Source organism: Erinaceus europaeus, chromosome 7, assembly GCF_950295315.1.
Source record: "Erinaceus europaeus chromosome 7, mEriEur2.1, whole genome shotgun sequence".
In the NCBI taxonomy this organism is placed as follows: Eukaryota; Metazoa; Chordata; class Mammalia; order Eulipotyphla; family Erinaceidae; genus Erinaceus; species Erinaceus europaeus.
The window spans coordinates 59,474,386-59,485,042 of record NC_080168.1 but is presented as its reverse complement, the minus strand read 5'-3'; the positions used below and the strand labels follow the sequence as shown (position 1 = coordinate 59,485,042).

General features: G+C 44.4%; 1 protein-coding gene across 21 annotated transcripts in view; it reads left to right on the top strand.

The window, feature by feature from the left end:
- Positions 1-218: 218 nt before the first annotated feature.
- The window catches only part of C2CD5 (C2 calcium dependent domain containing 5), a 109,031-nt gene continuing 98,592 nt past the window's right edge, over positions 219-10,657 (top strand). For all 21 annotated transcript variants that reach the window (XM_007517898.3, XM_016185928.2, XM_060194503.1 and 18 more), the window contains exons 1-2: positions 219-449; positions 621-727. In XM_007517898.3, the coding sequence (XP_007517960.1) occupies positions 638-727 (90 nt within the window). In that variant the 5' untranslated portion in view covers positions 219-449; positions 621-637. The remainder of the gene's footprint in view (positions 450-620; positions 728-10,657) is intronic.

Sequence of the window (10,657 nt, the reverse complement as noted above, 5' to 3'; positions counted from 1 at the left end):
GCCCTTTGGAAAGACAGCGCCTGCAGACCCAGAGGCAGCGCGGGCGTAGGTGCCTGGGAGCCACACCTGCGCCTCGCCCCGGGCACTCTGCTCCAACTGGGTGGATGATGCCGAGCTCGACCACCTCGCCTGCCCGGCAGCGGCGCAGCAGCCGGCCACGCCCCCGCCGCCTTATCCCCGCCGGTTAGACTTTGTCGCAGACTCAGAGCGAGGAGCGCCGAATGATGGATGCCCCCTCCACGTCCCGCCAGCCGCCATCTTGGGGGGGGGTAGAGATAGAGAGAAGAGACACTTGCAGGTGCGGTTGCGGCGCTTCGGGATGGTGACTGACTTGGGCATCTGTGGCCGGCTCTGCAGCACCGGGGTGGACGCTTCCAGCCGGACCGCCCATCTGGAATGAGGCCTCAGCGACTGCGCGGGTCGGCACTCTTCTTCCTCCTCCCTCGCGAGTGAGTGGCTACGGGGAACGCGTCCCCGCGAGCGCCCGGTGCTGTCAGTTAGCCCGCGCGCCCTGCCCGCCTCTCCCCGCGCGCGCTCCCGCCGCCCCTGCCCGCCCTCTCACCCCACGCGCGTTCCCGCCGTCGGTGCGCGCCGCACACGGAGCTTGTCGGTGTCTGCAGCAGCCGCAGCGGAAAACATGCCCGGAAAGCTGAAGGTGAAGATTGTGGCCGGCCGCCATCTGCCCGTGATGGACCGCGCCAGCGACCTGACCGACGCCTTCGTGGAGGTGGGTGCAGGCCCGGTCCCTCCCGGCTCCGGGGTGGGAGCCTCGGCCTATCCCTCCCCCCCCCCCCACACAACCCCGGGCTGCCTCACCTGCAGCCGTGGGGGGGGGACCCGTGGGGTGCCCCCGATGTCTGAGCGCCTAGAAGGACACCTGCTGGGCGGGCAGGTGACCCCCCCCCCCAAGGCGTGGCCACACAACAGCACACAACACAGCACAACACACCTTCCCCTGGGGCCCCATGGCTCCTCACTCCAGGGTGACAGAGAGAATATCCTGTGCAAGAAGGTGGGGACACTGGGAAATACATAGACAGACAGACAGGCGCGCGCGCGCGCACACACACAAACACACACACACACACACACACACACACACACACACACACACACACACACGTCGGACTCACACCTTCCTCAGGGGGCATAGTGGCTTCTCACCACCGGGATGTGGAAGAATGTGGGGACACCCAGGACCTACACACACAAGCATACATACACACATACATAGAGACAGACAGACAGACACACACACACACACACACACACACACACACACACACACACACCTTCCCCAGGGGCATGATGGCTCTTTTTTTTTTTTTTTTTTTTTTTTTAAGTCGAATGGTAAGTTCAAAAGGCACTGCGCCTGTTTGCCAGGGCCTAGGGCCTGGAAAGGGATCACCTAGAGTTTGAAAGAAGCCAAGTGAATGAAAAGTGTAATAATAATAAAGGGTTATAACTCTTGGAGCTAGAGCTAATGGAGAATTAGAATTGATAGATACTAAATAATACACATCTGGGTTTGGTCTCTGACCAAAGAATTACTGTTTTGCTTCCAAAACATTGTCATGAAAATTCTTAATCCCAACATCATTTTCCATTGAGAAACTAAAATGTGCTCCCAGATATTAGGTAATTGGGATACATAGGTGATCAAAGATATTCTTGACATTCAGGTAGCACAGTTGTAACCATGCAGTTTAGATTAATAACTGATCGCTCACAAGTATTGAGGCTCTTAATCTCCAAGTTTATGTTAAGCACTTTAAAATTCTTTCCTCTTTTCACCCCCCCCATTTTTCTTTTATTTTTTTTTTTCCCCCTTCAGGTCATTTTACTGGGGAAGTAATGGTTTGCAGGGCACACTACATCCCCCAATTGCTGGATTTTCTTTGCTGGGACTTCAAGTCTGAATGATCTCACTGCTCCTAGTGGAATTTTTGTTTTGTTTGATTTTGTAAAGTATGAGAGAGAGAAGAGATAACACAGCACACCCCTACATTGCATGAAGCTTCCCTCTTTCAGGGTGCTCTCATGTAGTTGTCCAGGGCTGGAACCTTCATCCTTACACAGTGACAATCTGCCTTCTGACCCTGCTTTTTAATTCTTAGTTGTCCCAACAGCCCTGTTTTTATCTTTTATTACAGAGGAGGTTACTGAGGTCTGGGAAATGTAAACTATTTCCTTAGGGCAAATTACTTAACCTTGTACTTTTCCTTAGCCTGGTGGTCGGTCTGTTCTCTTAACTGCTGTCTCTCCAGACAAGATGACAAGTTGTGTTGTAGAGTATGGAAATTCTGGAAGTTTACAAATCTTCCTAAGAAAATGACCCTTGAGGGGGTCAGGCAGTAGCACATCTGGTTGAGCGCATATGGTGCAAAGCACAAGAACAGCTTAAGGATCCCAGTTTGAGCCCTTGGCTCCCCACCTGCAGGGGGGTAGCTTCACAGGTGATGAAACAGGTGTCTATCTTTCTCTCCCCCTCTGTGTCTCCCCATATCTCTCAATTTCTCTCTGTCCTATCCAACAACAACAACATCAATGGCAACAATAACGACAACAACAAGGGCAACAAAAATGGAAAAAAATGGCCTCTGGGAGCAGTGGATTTGTGGTACAGACACTGAGCCCCAGTGATCACCCTGGAGGCAAGAAAAAAAAAAAAGAAAGAAAGAAGAAAGAAAGAAAGAAAGAAAGAAAGAAAGAAAGAAAGAAAGAAAATGACCCTTGAATTAGGCTTTGAGGACACCCAAGATTTTATCAGGCAGAGGAACATAACAAACATGGGGGGGGGGCATGTATAGAAGGCCAGGGAATTATCTTCCTTAGATTGCTCTGTCATCCCTGAAGCTCTGGGAATCATCTTCCTTTGGGATGTGTCTGGACTCAAAGGAGATATGTTGGCAGTGGAGGATTTAGGGGGTAAGGCTGAAAAAGGCATATTAGAGCCAAACACCCTTTTCCATCTTAAAAGATTTTTCTACTGTATTCTGTAATCAAGGTTGTGTCAGATGATGATATTTGTATTGGGTTTTTTCTTTATTAGATGACTTTGATAGTAGAGGACTAGAGCGATTGATCACCTAAGAAATGCCAGTTTTTACACAACATTATATAGACCCTGAATAATGGCAATCAGAATGAATTAAGAGAGAAAGACTTGAGGGGCAAGTCTTCCCCTTTTTTTTTTCTTCTAGTTTTTAAAAATTTTTTATTGCTGGGCTCAGTGCCTACACTAGGAATATACAGCTCTTGGCAACCGTTTTTTCCTTTCTCTCTCTTTCTTTTTTTTCTTTCTTTCTTTCTCTTCTATTTTATTAGATAGAACAGAGAGAAATTGAAAGAGGAAGGGGAAGTAGGGAGAGAGAAAGAGAGACACCCAAAGACCTGTTTCACTGCTTGTGAAACTTCTCCTTACTGGTGGGGATCAGGAGACAGGAGCTCCAACTTGGGTCCTTGAGTATTGTAACATGTGCACTCCCACCCACCCCCCTTTTTTGGTCTCTAATGTTATCACTAGGGTTCTGTTCCTACATGATTCCACTGTCCCCTGTGGATTTTTTTTAAAAAAAAAAAACACAAAACAAAACACCGTTGCATTGTTTACCACTTAGAAAACATCCCTGTGCAGGTTCTCCCACATGTTGGCTGGGGATTTGAATCGAGGTCCTCACACATAGTAAAATGTGCACTCTTCCCAGTGAGCTATCTCCTGGCACCTCAGGGACATTTTTTAGGTAAAATTGCCAGACCTTCACAACCACATGGATTCTGTTTGTGAGGGAGGGAGTCACATCCAAGGGTGACTCACTCATTCCTTCCTCCAGCAAACAGTTACTGAGTGTCTGCTGTCTGCCAGTCTAGCCATGCCCAAGTGCTGGGGAACCACACAGACAGTTTCTGTTTTTATGGAGTGCATATTTTGGTGGGAAAGACAATACAAAGAAAAGAAAGTCATCTATGTAATTAATTACAAATTGTAATGAGTACCATGAAAGAAATGATAGAAAGAGAGTTATAGAGGGAGTTGGGCGGTGGTATAGATGGTGAAGCACTCATATTACCAAGTGCAAGGACCCAGGTTTAAGCCCCCGCTCCTCACATTCCACATGCATGCTTCATGAGAGGTGAAGCAGGTCTGCAGGTGTCTTTCTCTTCTCCCCTCTTTCTCTTCCTCTTAATTTCTTTCTGTTCTATCTTATAAAAAATTGGGGCCAGATGGCAGCACACTGGCTTAAGTGCACATAGTATGAAGTGCAAGGACTTGCATAAGGATCCCAGTTTGAGCCCTCAGCTCCCTACCTTGGGAGTGGGGGGTTAGGGGAGAAGAGGGCCGCCTCACAAGCAGTGAAGCAAGTCTGCAGGTGTCAGTCTTTCCCCCTCTCTGCCTTCCCCTCTCTGTTTGTCTTTGTCCTGCTCAATAGAGTGGAAAAAACGGTCTCCAGGAGTGGATTCATTGTGCCAGTACTGAGCCCCATCAATAACCCTGGAGGCAAAAAATAAAAGAGAGAGGAAGAAAAGAATGGAGTAATAGGAAGACTCTACTTTAGGTTGACTAGCCAGGGACCAGAAGACAAGTCAGTGGGTTAGCATAACTTACCTATTGTGAGACCCGGGCTCTATCCCCAGCACCACAGAGGAGCACCATGGACAGCACCAAAGCCAAGTTGGTGACTCCTGGAGTGGTGCTTTGTTTGGTGCCTTTCTATTTCTTATTCTAAAAAAAAAAAATTGCACTGGAGAGGCTACTCAGTGTTATTGCTCATATGAGAGGGGCTTTTGATTCATTTTCTGCAGAGCATTAAAAAAATTTTTTTTGAGTAGTTTGAGTGGCCTCAGAGGAAGCATAAGGCAGAGACCTGCTTGACAAGAAAGGGTCCAGACTCCACGCACAAGGACCAAGCTTGAGCCCCAGCGCTCCACCTGCCTAGGGGAAGCTTCACGACTGGTGAAACAGGTCTGTGGGTATCTGTCTTTCTCCTGCTTCCCTCTTAATTTCTCTGTCCTATCCAATAAATAGGAAAGAAAAAAAAAAAAAAGAAAAGAAAGAAAGGAAAAGGGAAAAATGGCAGCTAGGATTGGTGGATTTATAGTACTGGCACTTAGCCTCAGCAATAACCCTGGTGGCAATTAAAAAAAAGTAGAGAGAGAGAGAGAGAGAGAGTCAGACACTCAGGGAGTGTGTGTGTATGTGTAGAAGCATGGTAGAAGATAAAATTAGAAGTAATCAAGGAGCAGGACTTGAGCAGCTGTGACTAGGAATTTGGAATTTTATTCTAAATTCTGTGGGAAGGTGTCAAGATCAGCACTTTTGCTGCTGTCTGGAGCAAGCACTGAAGAGGGAAGAAGATGAAACAGACATCTGGTTAGGAGGTTTTATTGTAGTTCAAGAAAGAGATGATTCGATAGTGTCAGCTTTGCCAAACTCACAACCCAGGTTGTAGGGAGGCCCCTACAACATTGGAGGAAGCTTTGGTGCTGGTGCACACTCAGTGAGTATCTGACTGCTTCTTTCTCTCTTTTAATTGCCACCAGGGTTATTGTTGAGGCTAGGTGCCAGTACTATAAATCCACCGATCCTAGCTGCCATTTTTTTCCTTTTCCTTTCTTTTTTTTCCTTTTCTTCCCTATTTATTGGATAGGACAGAGAAATTCTTTCCTTCTTTCTACCAGAGCCCTACTCAGCTCTGGCTTAGTAGTGGTGGTGGTGGGAGGATTGAAACTTGGACTTCAGAGCCTCAGGCATGAGAGTTTCTTTGCATAACTATTATGCTATCTACCCCTCACCCAGAAGAGTTTTTCTATGCAAGAATAAGTCCTGACTTTTCCGACAACCCAGTAGTCAACTAATGGGAAAAGGTGGTCTTTTCCTTAACTTATGTTATAGTTGTACTTCTCGACAATTACATACTTAAAAGCCCATTACGTTTTTTCCTCTGGACCAAGTCTGGCTCTAGGGAGGTTTCTCATCCATGGAACTGTTGAGGGCAGAAGTGACAGGAAATTCCCCCAATACAGGACATTTTGGTGGGGCATTTGCAAGTCAGGATATGTGACAAGTAATCAGTTTGGGGAGTGTCTCCTCCATTACTGGACACCCAATAGTTGTGGCATTTCCTTTCATTAGGTACTACAACCCCACTGTCCACCCCCACCAAACCAAAGTAAATCAAACCAAAAAACAAATCAGACAACAACAAAGCCCTGGGGGGGGGGGAATCAAAGCATCCTTAAACATTGGTTCTGTTTCTTCTGCAAACCTCTGACTTAGTGGAAGAGAACAGGGGTAGACCCTTGAAAAAGAAGTTTAATATTAAGTAATCTGTTAAAGGAGGAGGGCTTAGGAAAGGAAACTGAGATTGTCAGGCAGTGAATGGGGAGAAGGAAAAAAAAATAAAGAAACCAAAAAGTGATGTCTTAGAAAGCAAGAGAGGAAGTTTCTAGAAAGAGGAAGTTCCTCACCTGCTAAGTAACCTTGAGAGGCTAAGAGGACAAAAATCACTGGAGTAGAAGACTGGGCAGTTGTTTTGACTAGAGGAGTGGAGGACTGGGCAGTTGTTTTGACTAGAGGAGTGGAGGACTGGGCAGTTGTTTTGACTAGAGGAGTGATAAACAGGGAGGGAAGCCCATCCTGCAGTGAGTTAAAGAGGGTTAAAGTATACAACAGGTAATGTAGGAAGGGGCGGGGAGGGTGAGTTTACACAGATTACCAAAGGCAGTCTTTGCTCTCAGGTAGGTCAGCAACAGCCTCGCAGTTTAGATGAATAATTGATTGCCTATGAATGAACAGCCACTTGTTACAAGAAAGATGCCTATGAGGAGGAAGAGGGTAAATAGCATTGCATTTGGAAAGAACCCTGAAACCATAACTCGAAAAGCAGAATATTATTAGAACAGGCATGCATGATAATAGGAATAATCCAGCAGAAAGGGAAAGATTAATGCAGGGAAAAGGGAATAACAAAGGATTACTGAGTAATCAAGGAATCCATTGTGTGATGTAGACTAAGTGCTGCTATACAAGCTCAGAGGACAGGGAGTTCATGAAGTCTGGACTGGTCAGGAGAGGAGTTTGTATTGAGCATGGATGGGAAAATGTCCGTAGGCAGAGAGAGAGAGAAGGACTCCCCTTTTCCCTCAGATAGCTAGGATACACTTGGTAAAAACAAAGCAAAAAAGAAAAGTGGAATCGAATGTATATCTTGAGGTTTGGTTTTTGAGGAATAAAATTTGGTTAGATGGGGTCCAGGCAGTAGCGCAGCAGGTTAAGTGCACATGATGCGAAGCGCAAGGACCAGCATAAAGAACCGCGTTAGAACCCCCGGCTCCCCACCAGGCAGTGGAGCACCTGGTTAAGCTCACACACTACAGTGCACAAGGATCAGGGTTCAAGCCTCTGGTTCCCACCTGCAGGGTAGAAGTTTCCTGAGTGGTGAAGCAGGTCTGCAGGTGTCTATCTTTCTCTCCCCTTCTCTGTCTTCCCCTCTTCTCTCTGTACTAACAACAGTGACAGCAGTAACAACAATAATAATAGCCACAACAATAATAAATGACAAGGACAACAAAAGGGAAAAATATCCTAAAAGGAGCAGTGAATTGTAGTGCAAGCATCAAGCCACAGCAATAACCCGGAGGCAAATAAATAAATAAATAAAATTTAATTAGAATTTGGTTCAATATCAGGAATATAGATCACCAAGTGTAGGGACCAGGCAGTGGCGCACCTGGTTAAGCTCACACACTACAGTGCATAAGGATCAGGGTTCAAGCCTCTGGTTCCCACCTGCAGGGTGGAAGTTTCCTGAATGGTGAAGTAGGGCTGCAGGTGTCTGTCTCTCTCTCCCTCTCTTATCTTCCCTTTTCCTCTCAATTCTTTCTATTGCTATCAAATATATAAGCAAATAAGTAAGAATTTATAGAAACAGATCACCAAGTGCTTGGAGCAGACAGGTATGCCATGAAAGCTCTTTTAAGAAGTGTGCATGAACTGGGTTCCAGGGACTGCCACTTCTTTCTATCAGCACATTCTTGATTCCCCCATACTGTTAGATAACCCTCCATTCTACCTGCTTTTCCCAGAGGCTGGCTGGTTTACTTTACCAACAGGTGCTTCTGTTTCTTCTCAAACCTATTTATTTATACCACTTGTATTTGTTATTTGTAATTGATTTAGAGCCTATAGAAATCATTGAAATAATGTGAAAATGGGGTTAATAGTGCTGTTTAAGGAGTTACATATTCACTAAAGGTTATCAGACAGGGAGAAGATTATACAAAAAAAAAAATCTAGGTATTCTATATATTTTCATCTCCAGGACTTCACCACTCTGGGTTGACTTCTTCAGATAGGGACAGAGAGACACAGAAAAACTCCCTTCAATGCAGAGGGGTAGACTCAAGCTTGAGCTCTGCTTATGGCAGTGCAGCACACTATCCTATAAATGAGCAGTTTCGCTAGCCCTATATTCTTTTATTACTATTATTATCTTACAAGTTCTATCACTGCATGTAAAAAAAAAAAGGCAAATAACCTAAACTGGAAATCAAAGATGATAAGCTATATATAGGTATGGCTTATTGCATAAAAGACGCAGAGCTCTGAGTAATGAAAACTAACTCAAAGAAAAGACTTAGCATTCAAATTTTTTATGTTTTATCTTAAAAACGTTTACCATCTGTGTCATCTTGAATGATGCCCCCATGTAACCAAATTAGTTTGTTAACTAATCAAATGTTGGCCCTGATGCAGTGGCTGAGGGAATTTCTGCTAGATAGGATGTGAGATGTTTAGGAAGCCAGAGAAGGCTACGTATTCATCATATTTAAAGGTGGCTACTCCTGCTGGAATTCTCCAGATGAATGTGAGGGGATTGTGCATGGAGGAAGTGTTATGGAACTATATCCCAGTATTAATGTGCATGCTATAAACTCTGGCAGACCACATTATAATTTAGTGTTTACCCCAGAGCCTTTGAGGCAACAGGGATAGGAAAGCAATTAATATTTAACGAGCGTTTTGTATGTAGCAAAGGTTTTGCTTGGGCCCTGCATGTATTATGTAATGAGAAGGAAGCGGCCTTAACTAACACGTTAAATGACTTTCTCAAGGTAATTTAGCTAATGAGTGGAGAAAGAGAATGTTTTTACTTTACTAGGGTAGCTCGTTAAAATCTTCCATTTTCTTAACAAAGTTGTAAGGCATTCATTGAATTGCTGGGTAATAAAATCTCCTTTGAATTAAGTAAGGCCAAATAAATTGTGGTGCTTCAGCAGAAGGGGAATCTACATTGTTGGCAAAAAGTACATATTCTGGTTTATTCCTTTTGTTAGAAACTTGTTTGGTTTGATTAATGCACTTTGGGGGTTCTCTGTGGTTTGGGGTCTATAGCTAGAATGGACAGTTGGCAAAAAGAAGAAGGGGAAGAAAACACAATGTAGTTTTTTTTTTTTCTTTCTTCCAATCATTGTAGCTTGGTGCCAGTACTACAAATCCACTACTTCTGGTGGCTTCCTATTTTTTTTTTTTTGTCATTCTTTTTTTCCTTTTCATTTAATAGGACAGATAGAAATTGAGAGGGGAGGGGAAGATAGAGGGAGAGAAAGAGAGACAGCTGCAGACCTGCTTTGCTGCTCATGAAGCATTCTCCTGCAGGTAGGGACCTGGGGCTTGAACCCAGATCCTTGCTCATATCCTTGTGCACAGTGCAAAGTGTGCCTAACCAGGTGTGCCACTGCCCAGCCCCACTATATAGTACTGTAATATAGTGAAAGCAGTCTGAAAGATTCTGAAATCCAAACTTCAGAAATGATGTAAGTGACTGGGTGGTGGTGTACATAGTTGAGCACACAAGGACCTGAGTTCAAACCCCAGGTTCCTACCTGCAGGGAGGAAGCTTCATGAACCACTGGGAAGCAGTGCTGTAGGTGTTTCTCTTTCTTGCTCCCTACCAATGCCTACAGAACAGCTTCTTTTTAGCTCTTGGTGTGGTTTTACTGTACTTTAACTTAAACAGCTCCAAGGTGATATCTAGGTTCTGGCTAGTCTTTCCTTGTTAGAGTGCTGCTTTTGTATGTTTTTTGCATACCTGTGTGTAAACTTCTAAGGGAATAGACATAACATTTGGGCAGGTTGTCAAACTGCAACTGGTAAAGATTCTTCTGATTTATATTTATACCACCAAAGATTGAGAATGTTCCACTGACTTAACGTTTTCAGATTTTGGATCTTGGCTAAGTTGATAATTAAGGCATTGGTTTAGTTTGCGTTTCTCCTACTCTGGATGATTTAAAAGATTATGGTTAATCATTGTTTGCAAATAGTACAATACCGACTATAGGGTTTTAAATTAGAAAAATAAAAGGAGTTTTCATGTTAATCTAGTTGTATATACAGTGTGTGGGATTCAGCTGGGATTGTCATAAAGGTAGTGAATTTTGAGATTAGGAGAAATAATTATGGAAGAGATTGAAGAATTCAAATTTAGGAAAGATGAGGCAACCTAGAGAGTTACCTAGCTGTTCCATTCTTAAAATTCCATTTTCTCTACTTTTAACTTGAGGTTTCATTGGTTACACTTTTCACTGAAAGTGAGCCTTAGGGATTTAGCCTTGCTGTATGCCTTCTTCATTTCCTTCTCGTTTCCTTAGTCAT